The sequence below is a fragment of the Pararge aegeria genome, chromosome 3 (genome assembly GCF_905163445.1).
Source record: "Pararge aegeria chromosome 3, ilParAegt1.1, whole genome shotgun sequence".
In the NCBI taxonomy this organism is placed as follows: Eukaryota; Metazoa; Arthropoda; class Insecta; order Lepidoptera; family Nymphalidae; genus Pararge; species Pararge aegeria.
In genome coordinates this window covers 5,912,990-5,930,515 of record NC_053182.1, presented here as the reverse complement: position 1 = coordinate 5,930,515, position 17,526 = coordinate 5,912,990, and the positions used below count along the sequence as shown (strand labels likewise).

Genomic DNA, 17,526 nt, shown 5'->3' with positions numbered 1-17,526 from the left:
TTTGATTACGTTTAGGTATATGAAAAGCATCTAAAGATCACTTTTTGAATTGCGTTTTCATTTGTGACGATCTACTATAATATAAAAGTCAATTTAATTTGTAACTAACATCTAACATAAAATTGATTACAATGCACACATTCACTTAATTCTACGTATCCCGTTAATAAGAGTGGGCTAAAATCCCTCTCCGCCACAATTTTCTTAACTCACCGCTTAACTACCAATGGAATGAGATGTTTAACGCACTTTTACTCGTATGTGCAACTCTTTAAGCAAGCTGCACAAAACTGATAGACATTCGAGACTCGAGTGTTTCTTTAAAATTCCTCAAAAAAAAAGTAACCAACTTACGTTGATAATGACTGTACAAATGTAAGTAGTATTAAATTCCCGTAAATAAATGTTGATAGGTTTTTCAAATGCTGTTTATCTAAAATCGCATGTAAGTAAGGACAGCTTGCTTAAGAGTGCGTTGCGTGCTGCAAGCTCTGCTCTACTGATGACAAGGATGATGGGCCCCTAGGGCGTTCCTCTAGTGAGTACCTTCGGTACAACGACCTGTGATGAGATGAACCGAATGCTTACCGCGAGGCTGAACCAACTATCTTACCCAAGGCTGAACCAAATGATTCGTCTCCAGAACCGAGGCTGGATCGATTGCAACGTTGATGGCACATGGATGACGCAAGTGACATGAAAATGCGCCAATTGTAAGCTCTAGACGAACTCTACTGAAACTACTAGATGGAAATACGATTCAAGAACCGATGTGTTGTGAAACGTTGTGCCCATAGCATCAATGCCAATCTATACGAAATTAGCACTGTGTATGATATACTCTTCTGTTATAATTCGTTCTATTTAGTTTGTAGTACTGTATCAAATGTGCTTATTTGTAATTTTTTTACTTGTGACTTATTCGAAATTGAAATTATTTTTAGTATTTTAATTATAATCTTTAAAAGTTAGGAGATTTCTTATAAAATTCAGTCACAGACTACCGGTAAAATTGGTAACTCTACATTCTAGAAAAGAATTTCAAAAATTTTGATACTATTCATAAAATCCCGGTGAAAAAAAGTGGGACTTTTTATTACGAGAACCGTTAATTTTCTTGGGCAGTGTACTTGGGATAAATTTTTCAAGTTTCTGCGTTTCTTGTTTATATTATTGTTGCAAGATTTTAATATTATTAAAATATGCCTCCCCTGTGCCATTAATTTCGTATAGCCTACTTAAGGATACCTGCGTTTTTTTCTCATTTCAGTCCGTTGCAACGTCAGGACAGGAATAGTTGAATGTTTTAAAGTACATCATCTATTTTATTGACGTTTTATCTCTGTAGAGCGTACGTTTCATCGACTGTTTCGCAAGACGCGCGAAACCGTTTAGCAACAAAGCTGGACACTGTTGCTTGTGTTTTAGCGATCCGCGAAAAGCTTTTAGCGCCGATTGGACGTTCAGAAGAGCATGTGACAGCGCAGGTTGGAGTTGGCTATTCCGTGGTGTGCGCGGTGAGGTCGACCTCCGACATCGCGTTGCCCAGCGCGGTCGGAGGGTCGCTGGCGGGGAGGGAAAGTAGATGTTAGGCCTCCAAGAAAATAAGGGCCGTCGGCTTTGGCTCCAGGTTGGACTTCTTTGCTTCGACGACTAAAAATTCTATCTCCTGCAATGAAAAATAATGTCTTTGTTTTAAATATTCATTTATACTTAATACTTATATTTATAAACTTCTTAAAGCTTCTTTTTGCTAATCTATAGGACCCTTTTCAGGTTTTGATTTATCCTGCATTTGATAGCCCGATTCAGAGTACGGCTCTTTTCTAAGAATGAGAAGGCTCTAGGTTGTAGTCCACCACACTAGCCCAGTGCGGATTGTTAGACTTCACGTGTCCTTGAAAACATTGTGGACAACTCGCAGATACGCAGATTGCATCACGATGTCTGCCTTCACCGCTGAAGCGATTGATATTTAAATGATTCAAAAAAGGAGGCTAAATAAGGAGTACATATAACATATCACCACAATCCTAAATCAACATTTTTTATTGTTTGTAATAGTCCGAAAAAAGTTATGAGGAAGTAAAAGTTGAAAAAGTTTCCTTGGGAATTGGAAAATACGGGAAAAACTGGAAGTGATTTACTAGCTCACGACCATAACTCACGACTCGAACGATCGGTATGCGTAATTCTTTTTGTTTGGTTCGTTATGCTCCCGGGGTGGAAATAAATCGATTGAAAGTTTGAGCAGATATATCGTAAAAAAATTGAGAAATTCTGATGAAAAATCTGGAATAATTAATTGGGATTTGGGACCAATTCTGTTAGGTCTGAGTGTGTAATTATAAAAGTAATTTTAAAAGTTACGGAGTATTAGGAATTGACATTTTAGATTTAGTGATTAAATATCACTTGCTTTATCGGCAAAGGAAAGCATCGTGAGCAAACCTTCATGCCTGATAGTTCTCCATACTGTTCTCAAAGGCGTGTACAGTCTACAAATCTGCACTTTGTCAACGCAATGGACTACGGCCTTAACTCTTCTTATTTTAAGACCTGAGCATTGTAGTGGGCCCGGTTATAGTTTGACGAAGATAATGATTAATTTTCATAGCACAGTAGTGAACCGCCTGTAAATAATTGCTGAGCAATCACGACTTTGAACAGTTTCAACATACGTACCGGTTTATCTCTTTGCGCAAAGGATTCTGCAATAAGCCGAGCGACTTCTTGATGTTGCATCCCTTCTACTCGATTTCCATCCACCGCCAAAATTAGTTGGCCTACTTCTAAACCCCCTGCTTCAAACGCTGACCCATGTTCCTGAAAAAAAAATATGTAATAACTATAATGATTACCTTCTTTAACTTAATTAAAACAAACATACAGTTTAGCCTCTGGTTAATCGTCAGTGCAAACCCTATTTGTAACTACCCTGATCAAAAATCCTACACATTGTAATACTCATATTACAGATTAAAAAAAATTGTTGGGATCGGTAGGAACCTATTGCCTTTTGACATAAGATGTGAACGCCACTGTAAGAACAACCCGGGATATTTAGTAATTTTTCTGACAATTGGTATACCGTGGCGACCTATCAGTTCAGTTATAGTCGTTGCCAAATGATTTATTATGTATGAAGATGAACCGGTTGTTAAGTCTTTAAAAAATAACTGAATTATTCCGCAAGTCGCAAATATGTTTAAGATATTTTGAAATATTAATTTTGAATTTCAACCAAAGCAAGTATTTTCTATGTAAAGTTTAGCAATCGCTGCACACATTTTTCAACAAACACAATTAAAAATCAGGCATAAGGAATGTTTCCCACACATCGATTAAATGCATAACTTACGTGGATGTTAATAATTCTTGGCAAGGGGTGTTTAGTATTGGCGCCGCCTTCTATCGCGATGCCAAGGATAGGCTTGGTCTTCTTCACCGTAATATGCAGGTTGCCATGATGATCGGGCACGACTCTCGCTGCTCTGCCTTCGTCCATCTGCGCTTCGCCATGTTGTAGTCGCTGCATGGACTGGTGCCTGCGGATCCCACCTCGATCCTCAAGTAATGCACCACCTTCTTCTTTCATGTCGAAGCTACGCGATAACTTGTGGGCCATGTCCTGTCGATATGACTGTACTTAAAACGTTCCTAAACTGACAACCGAATGGCAAATAATAATTGGATTTGATCTTTGTAAACTATCTTATCCAAAGGTAAAAATTTCAAGCTTTTTCTATTATAAAATTAAGTAAGTATAGCATTATTAATTATTAATTCTATTGCCCCAATGCTAGGCATAGGTCTTCTCTATCGTAGGGGGAGAGGTTTGCGAGTTCAGAGCTTAGATCCACCTGGCTGCTTCAATGGGGGTTGGCGGACTTAAGTAACGAACTCAAACTCAAATGTAACAATTAGTATCAGGGATAAATGACAACAACCGACGCCGAACGTGCGTCCTAGGCAAGACAAAATCCAAATTCTGATCATCAGAGTCATTCATCCTGTTACCATGATGTTACTGATTTGGGTCTAAGATGCTTAAGAGTAATTGGCTGATTTTTGCTGTCCAAACTAGGCCTTAACATCTATATAATCCCTTAGGGCTTATTAATGAAAATAAAGGCCTAGTGTCTATATACCACATCCACACTAATATTGAATACAGTATACTACGCTAACAACAGCAAGTTTGGATCAGCCTCTACAGTTGAGTGCTCTAATTGAGGACAAGTGTAGCTGGGCGGCAAAGGGGAGTTCGCGACAACAGAGTTAATAGCAGATACTTGGCATAAATCAGGACTCACATGAGTACATCCTTGTGCCTCTCAGTTACTATGTCTGTGATCTGTACGTCAAATGTATCAAGAAGCTGTAAGTGACATGTGAGCTGGAGGCTTGGAAACATGCGTTTCGATCACTCGGTGGCGTGGTACAAAGGTATATTTTACAAGTGTATGTTCGTAATGAGAAGTTATTAACCCAATTGGTGGACCTACGCAGCGAATCCAGAACATTAAAATTATATACTTATAAACTTAGATAAGAAATATAAATAAAAATACGAAGCTCGCTTATATGCGACATTTCAAAATTAATCGTTATGAAACATGTATATAATTTTTTCTGCCACCATGCACCATGTTTAACCGACTTCAAAAAAGGAGGAGGGTTGTGAACTCGCCATTTAATTTTTTTCGTTATCTCCCCGGCTGTTGATAATTATTGTACTGTTTTAATTTGCAAGAGTGTAAAGTCTATTTCTATTTATTAAGTATTTTCTCTCAACGGACAAAGTAATCATCACAGTTTAAAATTTCACACTTTACTTTTACTTAAAAACACTTTCTGCAATAATATAACATTGAAGTCGGTTTCGAAAATAACATATGTTCAAAATAATAAAATTCGAACTGCAAACATACCGTCATCGTTATCAGATTTATAATGTTACTTGCATCTAAAAAAAAATCTATTTCCTATCAATCGCACTCTAATAATGAACTTTTTCTAAATTATTCATGCAGCATGTTAGCTTTACCCATTCAAGACATTATAGGTATAGGACTCTACAGGCGAATGAAATAACCGAATCAATTAAAATGTGCGTCACTACTCTGAGTTTTTGATGAACAAACAAACAAAACAAAACTTGACACAAATTGTAAATTAAACATTGAAATGGAGTGCAACGATAAAAAAAGTGAAAACATATAAGGTAATATTAAACTTTCTAACACCAAGCATCGTTCCGTTTGAAGCGAGAATTTTGAATAGAAGAACTTTAATTTTGAACATCGTGCAAAAGAAAGAGTTGTCATTGTGCTAGGACAGTTTGCCGATTGTCGTCGGCGGGAGGCCGGGCAACTTACTAGAGGTCGTCCCCAGTACCATGATTTTACTTTCTGCGTCCAGCCACCGAGTGATGAGCGCAGACCGTCGAGATAGCCGCACTGAAACATCACACTCACTCAGCGCTTGAACCTCACTCCGTCAGAGATCCAGAGCGCAACACTTACGCCTGATTCGACCCAACCCACGCCTAGTACTTGCGTATTCAATGCCCACATTGACGGAGACTGCTAAAACTATCCATCAACTAGATACAACAAGTTCACCTCCTAATTAAATGCAGGATCGAAAAAGGGGGACTAGCAAATATTGACTAAATTGTAATGTTTCTGTATGAGATTACCATTCATGAAATATTTTTACTTATTAGGTAATTATTAACACACGCATACAACCCAAGATTATGCACACTTAGCAAGAACTACTTCTAAATTAGATTATCAAACTGCTGGCCAAGCTTATAGATAGGATAATGTAAATTAGTTATATAATATTAAATCTAAGAATATATATAGAATTAATAAGTATTTTAACTGAACGTATTTGTTGTCGTGTTACATACCTGATCCTGTGATTTAGAAGATGCATGAAACAAATAACAAACAATAGGTTACCTCTATGTCATCTTGGACAATATGGGATGTGTTATTAGGTCTCAAGCATTACTGCTATAGTATATAAACAGTATTTTAGAAGCAAGTAATAAAATAAAATACAAAATCACAGAAATAATTTTTTCCGCACCGCCCTCGATATAAGATCAACAAGCGTATAAGATCAACTCGTTTTATCATATCTTAGAAAGAACTCAGTAGGTGATACCCAATTTTCTGCGTCGATGTTTAATACATATAAACTCTTTACCGTTGTATAGGTATGTGTTCTTAATGTTTTGGATTTAACGAACTACCTATTTTATTTCGATTTAGGTGGGAATTTGTCATAAGCACGGTGGTAAAAAAAGTATAAATTACATTTATGGGTACTTATTCGTTTTCATACCTATTTTAAATAGTTTTGTTTTTGTATGCATTAACAACGACTATATTATCAAGGATTTGCTACACTAAATTCGATAAAATTCGAGTATTTTTTTCAGTTGCACAAAATATTTCATTAGTCGCCTCTTTAGGGACCTATAAGTCGAAACAGATTGTTATTTTTTTAATGCTTTTTGCAATGTTGCCTACTGACATAAGATATATTTCTACATAGGTATAATTTTAAATCCGTCATAGCATTTGCTAACATCTTGGTGCAACAATTTTTAGCCTATTGTGTTTTGCCGTCGCCGGATTTTCACCAACTGCGCCCGTTTCATTTGTGATAATTCTTAAGACAATGTATTTTTATATTATGTGTAATAGCCTAGTTATCATAAAATATACACAGTGAAAACTATAGCATGAGCTGTTATAGAATATTTAACATTTAATGGGGTCACGGATTTCTGTATGATATAAAAATACAAAAGTTTCTTTAAAAAATAGCAAGAAACCATATCTGTTTCATAGAAGTTTATTTTTAACCTCTTCAATTGTACTATGAAAATTAGCAATCCTGTTGCTATGAGCTTCGAGTTGAAAAGAGGATCATCAGTATCAACAATAATTAACGACTGTACATTTTCGTGTTCGCACAATTACGAAGACTTTCGATGTGAAGAGATACGAGGATTTTTTTCTTGCGATATCGGCAGATGAATTACAGGTAATTTTATACTAAGTACCTACATGTTTATAAGAAGTACCTACATGTTTATAAGTACTAGGTATTCTACTGTTCTGTGTTACTTATCAGAGTGTTCTGTTATATATATATCTTCCTTTAAAACAAAACCGTGACTAGGGCAGCAGATGGATGTGTCTGCGATAAAGTGTATCCATACTATTATTACGAATGTGGAAGTGAGCCTGTTTGTTTATTTGTTTGTTACGTATAATGCTAATTAGGCACCAATCTTGATGAAATTTGGCACTTGCAGCTTTTCATTCTAGAGGTGGTCATTTCTATCCCGGGAAATGCAAAGTTTGCCGCAAGATTGCGAAAAATCCAAAAAAAAAACAAGATTCAAGTCGCGGGCTAGTTTTGAGTTGGGATTAAGAAACGATATTTTGATGTTCATTCCTAAAGATAATTTTTGAATTGAAAGTTTGTATTTAGATTCGATTCTTTTTTTAACGCATAACCATTAATTAGCATTTAGTTCAAACACAATGCGTTCCAGATTTTTTTTTTAAATCAATCCTTGCATTAGCTGAATGTAATGTAAAGGAGATTAGCCCATAGAAATTTCACGCGATGAGCTATCAATAAAATCGCCCAGTAAAAACTAAAAGGATGAAAATACAAAATAAGACAATTACTCTTCAGGATTGGCTCAATATCTCGCTTATCCATTATTTATCGTTATAGACCTATTACGTTAAGATTTATCTAATTAGCAACACTTACTGAAAATCCAAAACTTTAGTTTCTAATGTTATTTCCTTTTATTAAAAATCGCACTTTGCGATAGGAAAAACAACGCTTGGACATTTGCAATATAGCGCCCAGCTGCAACTGTGAGGCTTTTGCGTTGAGTTTTTTAGTTGAGTCTCAAACTATATGAATTTAACAGTTTATTTATAGAAAACGATCCCGATAGCTGAATCACAATGGCACCGCTGGCTATCGTAGCCTGTATCCTCGCAGGACAAGGCGTGCCTCGTTAGAGCCTCTATAAACAAGGTGATCCTATCGGCTGAAGACATGGCGCGATACGGTGTCGCTCTGCCATAGTGCTAGCTGTAATTCCTATTTTATTTCCACAGAACAGTACGTTATCTCAGAGGTAACTTACGAACTGATAGGTTTTTATTTCTATACATAAATTATTTAATAATGATCGGCAGGGTTATTACGTATCTTATGTGGTTAATATTCCGACAACAACTACGAAGCGTTTTCAATCCACGTTTCAGATCTATTGTACCATTAAGATGTCGAACACTCATTGGCATTATTTAGCATTTACGTGCAACCTTAGAGCCTTCAAAGCAAGAGTGAAAAGGCATTTTTAAGCAACCGTGGCCCTAAACCTCGTAACTGATTGTATCAGACAGTCCTCAAGCGCGAACCTATTAAGTATTAAAACAGGATTTATCCACCTCTACACTATCCACATACATGCTAAACACGAAAGACGATTCCAAGTACTACTTTAGTTTAGTACCCGAGCTACTATGGGCTTGCGCCATCCAGATCTCCATACCATATAGAAATGACTCTTGTCGAATGCCAATAATATCTTCGTATTCATATATATTCGTTGAAAGCAAATAATATTTAAAGTTGTACAACTCATAAATTACTGTCTGTGAGTTTGTAACTTGTAACTTTTTTACGTAGGAAGAGTTGAATCGACATTGATAATTGATACTTAGACAGTTTTTATATTGGATACGGTGATGGGCCTTTTATCGATCGCGGGAGAGTATTTTACTTCTTGAATAAGAACTGAACACATGCCAGTCGCTATGGGTAAGAAAATTAAATATATATATATATATATATTTGTGTATTTGTGCATTACCAATAATTAGGTCGTCTTATCCAACATATGTTGGAGACTTTCCATCAAGTAAATCACCATCATTATTAAACCAGTAATGGCCCACTATAGGGCAAAATGTCACTTGCTTCAACGGTGAAGGAAAACATCGTGAGGAAACCTTCACGTCTGACAGTTCTCCACAATATTCTCACGGGTCTCCTCCTTATGATGAGTTTCGGCCGTAGTCCACGCTGGCAAAGTGCGGATTGCTAGTGTTCACACTCCTTTGAGAACATTGGAGGACTTTCAGGCGAGCAGTTCTCACGATGTTTTCCTTCACCGTTAAAACAAGTGATATTTAATTGCTTAAAAGTGAAATGAAGCCTGAAGAATTGCTGAAAGGTGAGAGGTTCGTGCCGGATATGGAACTCGGTTCCCCCGAATGGAAAGCCGAAGTCCTTACCATAAGGGCATCACCGCTATTTTACTAGGCTATCCCCGCCTCAAGTACAGTCGGGTAGACATTTGAAATTCATAAAACTTGTACGGCTTGTGCAACCATTTAATTCTGTATTCTGACACACTTCCCAGGGTCCTTTCGAAGTTCAAGTTGCGCTTAATAAGGAGAGCGCTAACTCGGGATGTAACGGTTATTCGCAACCATTTTGCCAGATGTGCCTTTAAGGATGTGGTGGAAGTGCTAAAAAGTATCGATATATGTATCGTTTGGATATTTTATAATTCTATCGACATTAAACACAACACACACAAAGCAATCTAAATATATATATCGTTTTATCGGTAATTTAAAGGAAAATTGTGTATTTTAGTGTAAGCAAACTAGAAGACAAGTGGCACACGTATGTCGAATTTTTTTTTACTCCTCAGAATACTAATTAATGTAGCGGTGATTACGTGTTCCTCTTAGGATAATATTGTTTTTGATATTTTTTTAAGAAGCCCTGTCAGAAGGGTGTAGTATTTTTGTTTTGTTCTATACTTTGTCTTATTTAGTTCAGACATATGCGAACGAACTAATGGTTTTTTTACATTACAAAGTTATTTAGTTAGTAATATAACGAAAAAAAATGCAGGTTTTAAAGCGGCTACCACACAGAAACACATATATGAACGCCTACTTAATGCTCATAGTCTTTTGTATTTTGTAGAAGGTATAGATAATAGAGCTGTTGAGGATAATGGACACTTTTGGCAAGCAATGCATACTTAATTGTTCATAACACTATGTAATTGCTTCCTATGGCTAACGGCGGACTAAAATAATGAGCGGCAAAGTTATATCTACGCGCTATACTGGTGTGAAAAGCTGCAATGCATTTATGAAGATACATAGATTGCTAGTATCTTTTAGCACGTTTTAGAAAATATAGTTAGAAAGATACTTAATTTTTTTGTAATGCGTAAGTAACGCATGATTTTTAATTAATTAAAAATAGTTATCGGGCTATAAAAAATATATGACTTTGCATAGACTTAGGCATAGAATAAACAAAGTGGCACCGAATCGGTGGTGCTAAGCGTTAAAAGAGCACCAAGCGTGTTCACGAGTTAACCTTGTACTGCTGCCTGCTGCTTATTACAGTAGCCTATGTACAAGATTTGCCCGCTCGCAATCGAGGAGTCGTTTTCGAGTACGGAAATACATGAACATCGGAGTAAGATGTTTCTTATTTGCACAAAGTTAAAGCTGAAATTCTCTACCTCTGGACACGGAACGTTGTTCCGCATGACAGTTCATTTTATATCGATGCTAGCAGGCAGGCTACTACGCGTAGATGTAATACGCGTAATTTGACTTTACAATTAATTAATGTTAATTAGTAATAGAACAATAATTATTTATTGTAAAGTCAACTTCTTCTGAGAAGGCTCCGGTTTCGGAGCGAAACGTGCGTAGAGGGTGCATTGTCGAAGATCTGTTTGGTTTGGAAAATAAAGATTGAAGAAATTATAAATATATAACACCATACAGATTCTCCTACTTTTCGCGGAGTAAATTAAGATTAATTTTCATAATTAGTTCAAATTTTGAATTGAAAGGAACTTATAATAAAAAGGTGGAAGGTGGAATAGGTGATAGAACTTATTACTTATTATTAATAATGCCTTCAGTATTCTAAGGACTCTAGCGTGCAAGACAATTGGAATTGTCTAGAAGTCAAACGGATTACTTTTGGATTGCGTAGGATCTGGTCAAATGGAAGTAGCTGATACTGGGCATCGAGCTAGAGGAGGGAGAGGTTTCACTTTAAGTAAGCCAAGAATAGGTGATTTATAAAATGCAGAAGTTTTTAACCAATAGGCTTGGACATAAAGATGAGATGAATGGATCGGGATGCACTTCGATGTATAAAAGAGTGCGCCTAAGAAACAGCCTAAGTTAAAAACACTGAACATTTCGGTCAAAAGACTTCCATAAACTTTTGCCTGAAGTGAGAAAGGATGGAAAGAAAAACCAATACCGGAAAGAGATTCTTTTCTTATCAGTGCGTAGTTGTAATGAGGAAATGAAATGCTATATAGTTCTTACGAACTGATACAATGTCTCGATTATGCAAGGCAATAATGAATACTGAATAAAACCAAGTATAGTTTTTAGTTCAAATGTGATATGATATAATGGATATGAAACATGTTTAAACTGTTGTATCAGATTCGGTAGGTGTAGCAATATAACTTTAATTACAGTCAATAGAATAAGAACAAGAGAGATCAATATCCAAAGTAATGCATTGAAAGTAGACTTTTTCTGCTATAAGCTCTTGCGAAACATCAAGCCTGTGTTTGTAGCAATACTACCAATAAATTTAATAAGGTATAGTAATGACCCAGAACCGTTTGAAACAATACATGTAACTAAAGTACATATAAAATATTGATTCAGAACATTTTGAATTAATGTCGCGTAAGTGATTGATGTCTGTGAAATAAATTCCAGTACCAATTATTAGTAAAAGGAAACAAAAATTCAGTCTTTAACATAAAAAAAGTCACCTGAATAGAATTTTGTATAGAATTTTATGTGATTCGAGTTTAATATTCCGCGTAACTAACTAACGTTTCGCTGTATGTAACTATAAACGACAACAATATAACCTATTATTTTTAGATATCGATGAAAATAATGACATATTTTAAAAAGGACGTGCTTTCCTAATCCTAAGGTTGCATGGCAAGGATCGCTACTAAGCGACAAGGCCGCCTTTTGTAGCGTACTTATATCCCTTTACTTCTAATATTCATTTGGTACATAATGTGTTAATTATAATATTGTGTAGAAACAATATATTCAAAGAATTGTTGGGAACAGTGTGCCACAAAGGACCATCTTTTTTTTAGTAAAATCTGCCCTATGAATATCTAAATATACAAATATCTAAATATATTGAAGCCAAAAGTTTCAATTACAGGCTTTTCAAGATTTCATTTCCCTTTATAAGTGTATCTCACACAAAATGTACCCAATGTGTAGTAAAAGTGTATTTGGTCGCGTGGTAAGTATTTGAATTGGAAACCGAAAACCATAATGGAAAAAGGAAAGCATTCAATAAAATGAGATTGAAGAATACCTTCAAATAAAAGGAACTAAATGTTGTTGGCACGACTGCTTCTATTTTTATATTGCAGAAGTTTGTTAGCGTATCGAAAAAGCATTAGTGCGAGGAAGAACGTTAGTGTATTAAAAAGATGATTTTTATATTGGCAGATGTTGAGTCGACGATTTCAGGTAGTTTAGTAAAACTAAACTATTCCTATTCGAACTTAATATTAAAAAGTCAATCAATAGTTTTTTTTTACAAAATCTTTCGGCTGGTCATTAAAAATCCTTCTTTTTAACCGACTTATATAAAAAGAGTTTCTCAATTTGGGTGTATTTTAAATTATAATTTTTTTAATGTTTGTTAGCTCAGAACTCCGTCATTTATAAAGCTTTTTGACAAAATAGTTTTCTGTTTGAGACGGTATACTTCCAATGTGGTCTTATTTTTATCAGCTTAAGATCTGTGGAAGGGATCCTGGAGAAATTAAGAATATTATAGGGACGCCTATAGCTATTTGAGTATTTTTTAAAGTAACTTGAGCATTTTCTATTGAAAAGCGTCATTTGGCACCACCACACTATGTGAAAGTGATGGTAAACACCACGGATGGCCACCGGAACTACACAATAAAAAGTATTACACTGGTTGCGTTTCCATTATGGTATAAATATGGTAAGCAATTTATGCTCGTCACAATAAAGGAGCTGATTGTGAAGTGTCGAGAGAGCTCCTTAAGCATTACCGCTCTGTCTTCGGAAAAAAAAAATATAGAAGGTTATAAGCAGTCGACATTCGACTATTATAACTTAGATGTGAATGAAAACCTTCCTAGTAAAAAGCGTAGTTTTTTTTTTTAAAGTACTTACTTTGTTATACAACTAAAAATTATGAAATAAATATTTTCTACAACATTTTAAAGTCGGTGCCAACTAAAATATTTTCTTTTACGCGTTCACTAATATCGGACATTTATACAGTAAAACAAGAATTAAATATTTAGGTTAATTTTATCCGTGGGGCTCATGAAAAACGTTAAACATAAATAAAAATAGTGTTTATAATATTTAAGGTTAATAATATCTAAGGTTTTAGGCCACATTCCACCACGCTGGCCCATTATAGCCTTTGAGAACAGCGTAGGTATAATATACGAGATCTTAAATAAGCGTAGTCTAAAACTATGAAGTAAACATAAAAGTTCATAGTCGTATACTTGGATGGTTTTACCAAACAATAATAAAAGCATTATCGTTGCCTATCGTAATATCACAACTTGTTAAACCGTTATTCGAGAGATAACCTCCGAACAGAAGATACGTGAGTTGGCTCTGTTCAAATACACGTTATCAAACCACAATTCGTAGTCAATTATGATGATATTACAATATTTTATCTTTGTGCTGAATCACAATCTGACATTCCCGTTATATTCTACAAAGTCAGTCAAACTTTGCTGTAGCTACTTAAATATTACTCGCACTTAAGTAGGACCTATAAACATTTTTACTTAACTTTAGATTTTTATTTTTCGGTTCGCTTTAGAATTTAAGTGTATGTATTATTATGTAGTTATTCGTATGTATGTATTTTAAAATTTGTACCACCAGCAGTCTATTCTCCTTTTCTTTTTTCCTAATTCAAAGGTGGGCAGAGATCGCTATAAAGCGATAAAGCCGCCTCTTGTATTCTACTTCTTTCTTTATGTTTCTGTTTTTATTATATTTTTGTATATATTAATGTTGTGGTTATATTTTGTATTATTTTTTGATTTCATATAGGTACAACAGTTATGTAAGCAGTGAAGGAGAAAATAGCTTACCTTTGGGGACTGGTTGCGTGCTTTTTACCTAATTTTACCTTTAGATTACTTTTATTACATTTTTCTCGTTTATCTAGAAGTTAGCATTTTCGACTACGGATCACACGAGGTCCTAAGTTCGATTCCTGAGTCGGGCTACAGACGATATTAGAATATCCAATCAATAGAAAAGTAAAGTATGACATGGATTGATTTCGAATGTTTCGTTTATTAATAAATACTAATAAAACATTAATAAAAAAAACCTCTTCTTATCTTTGAAACTTTGCACGCGTTCTTTACGTTGCTTTTAAAGTACGTTTAAATCCCCAAGTGTAAAATGTTTTATTCATGTCACTTAAAAGAGTCCACTGAGTGGCTTTGGATGGGCAATCTCTACATATTTCAAAAGCTTGGTGATACCTCCGTGCTACCTGCTTTATTTTATAAGGATATAAATGTAGGCTCTTTACTGAGTTCATAAAACAGGACGCTATTTATTACTGGCCTGTTATTTCAGTGCATTAATTTAAGGTGACATATCTCTATCTTCATTAAATAGAAGGTACAACAAACTAATTCGATAAGTGTGTTTTCTTTGAAAAGGTAAAGGGTTCCAATAGTCGTGCTTAGTCTCATTTAAATTTGGTGAGAATCTGATGAAGATCTTTGCAGACGGAGGATAAGTACTGTCGACGGCAGCAAATCAATAACAATTAGTTTAATTTTTATCATTTAACTAATTGTGATTGAGGAAAATGGCTAAATGGTTTTCTATTTAATTAAAATGCTTTGGTCAGTTTATATAAAAACTGGCTATTGGTGATTTAAATTTTCAGGAGGTCTATAAGCACTTTTAAAAATGTCAAGTCTGTCTCTCTGTATTAAAACACATAACTTTTCTAAGTTATGTGGGTTTTAAGCAATTAAAATATCACTTGCTTGACAATGAAAATATCGCAGGCGTTCGCGATCGAAAAACATCGGTGCGTGCCGTGCGGCGTGGCGTGTGAAGTTCACCAATCTGTAGTGGGACGGTACCTAATGGGTTGATATGATACCCTGGTATGATTGAATTAGAAAAACCCATGCAAACTTTCGCATTTATAATATTAGTATGATTCAGATCATATTATTTATTTATTTATTAGAATAGAACAGAATTTATTCGCGAACGCCTTTATCTTTATGTAGCCACTAGAAACATGTAGAGCATATTGCGCAAATAGGCAATTACCACAGATTAATTTAGATTAACCACATGCCTAACAGAGATTTAGAAATATAGCACATATATATATATTTCGAACGCCTCGTTGGGCTAGGTAGGCAGCATATTCAAGTGTGGATATATATTCAAATCGATTCACAGATCACGCGATAAATTGTGAGGTAAGTATTAGATTTTCTGACAAGATATTCTCAGTGCTAGTGACCCCACCCCTTCAATCACTAAAGAAATTGGTCAAGGAATGATATTATAAGCATATTGAAGTTATACTTCTTTAGCGGCGTTAGGAAAAAATCAATGGAGTGAAATTATACGATGTAACGAAATGCGCGCTCACATGGTTACACGATTTTAACTGGATGAGGGGAATACATCGTCTGCCAGCTGTCTATTTAGTTTTTCGAATATAAACGTTATGAAAGCTAAATCTATATATATCTATATATATATATAGATAAAAAAGGTAGAAATATCAATCAAGAGCGTAAAATTTGTCGGGATAAAAATAAATTGCTGAGAGATAAAATATAAATTGAACTAGAATGGCTATTGTTCTTTATCAAAGTGAAAACTGCTATTGGTTGAAAAATAATAATGACATAGGTACTTAAAGGTAGAGGCTATAATTCAGATTCACTTTTACTCACCACCGAACTACCTACGCTTCACTAACCCATATAAATAGCGACTATAAATGGACCACTTTCTTTTAAGTGAAATCGTTAGGTACTTATAATTAATTATTGATCAAGTTAAATATTACGAAAACCATTACATTGTAAAGTTATATGCATTTTAAGCTAAAAAATACTTTAACTGTGATGTTTTCAAAAGGCGTTTGACGTCACTAATCATGTAAAGCAGACACCTTTTTTGTTGGTAGAACTACATCGAAGATATTAATAGTTTAAGTTCTTTCAACCTCATTTAGCAGCACCTGACACAGATAACAATTACTAATAAAAAGACACAGTTGAAACTGTTTGAACTGTGCTTTTTGGTTAGTTTATGTGTCATTTTATCATATTAGGTAGGATGGATTCATGTCAAAAACGCTGCCCAATAAATGTGCTTAAGACACATCAAGTGCTTGTTATCAAGTTACACATTTCCGGTTTATCGAGTTTTCGACAGATGTGTCCGTGGGAAAAGTCGGTCCACCTTAAAGATTTAAGAGTGCTCACAGACCCGCTAGTAATTGGGAGAAGTCTTTCTACTTTGTTTTATTACCTACTCATCAAAGAATACCGTAACACCGAAATATGTTTAAGCGTATAACGGTTACCGTAAATGATATTTAAGACAAGCACTGGCGCGTGGTACTTTTATGAAATTTAATCTAAATTCAACACAAGTCCTTCATGCTCATGAATTGGTTATCTTCTTTTGTATAGTATAGATAACATAATTATATTAAACACTAGCTTTATCCCGCGTTTGCACCGGTTTTCAATAAATGAAAAAACTATAAAGCCTAAGGATGCAAGCTTGACATACACCCCAATGGTGAAATTTTATTTTTTCTCAATATTATAGGAATTAAAAAAATATCGATAAAAAATAACCGACATTGTAAAACAACTATAAAACAAGATATATAATATTTTCTACAATATTTTTTATTCGGTGCCAAGTAAAATGCCTTTTAAAAAATAGAAAGTATCTTGTAATTTTCTACATTTTACTTGGCAAAATGTAGAAAATGAGACTTCCTCTGAAGTATGACGTACCAAACAAAAAAAGAATCATTAAAATCGGTGTATAATTGGTAGAGTAATCGCAAAAAAACAGATAGTCGAATTGAGAACTCCTCCATTTTCTTAAGTCGGTTGAAAATACATTGAGGCACTTTAGAATTCGGTATCGATATGAATCCGAAAATATGAGCACTCCATGTAATGACATTCCTAGCTGGACAACATCAAGTTGGTGCAAGGATAATGTAAACCTATAAAAAAAGATAGAGATACAAACTTAATAACTCTCACTCTTCACTTCTTCGTTCATTTATGTAAACGCAATATAATATCCTTGTTGC

The 17,526-nt window shown here is 34.8% G+C and overlaps 1 protein-coding gene across 1 annotated transcript in view; it reads right to left on the bottom strand.

Moving 5' to 3' along the window:
- Positions 1 to 308: 308 nt before the first annotated feature.
- The window catches only part of LOC120636972 (whirlin), a 159,769-nt gene continuing 142,551 nt past the window's right edge, over positions 309 to 17,526 (bottom strand). Inside the window, exons 16-20 of the mRNA XM_039908551.1 lie at positions 5,924 to 5,929; positions 5,382 to 5,462; positions 3,362 to 3,631; positions 2,686 to 2,826; positions 309 to 1,669 (exon numbers count right to left, since the gene is read on the bottom strand). Coding sequence (XP_039764485.1) covers positions 1,589 to 1,669; positions 2,686 to 2,826; positions 3,362 to 3,631; positions 5,382 to 5,462; positions 5,924 to 5,929 — 579 coding nt within the window. The 3' untranslated portion in view covers positions 309 to 1,588. The remainder of the gene's footprint in view (positions 1,670 to 2,685; positions 2,827 to 3,361; positions 3,632 to 5,381; positions 5,463 to 5,923; positions 5,930 to 17,526) is intronic.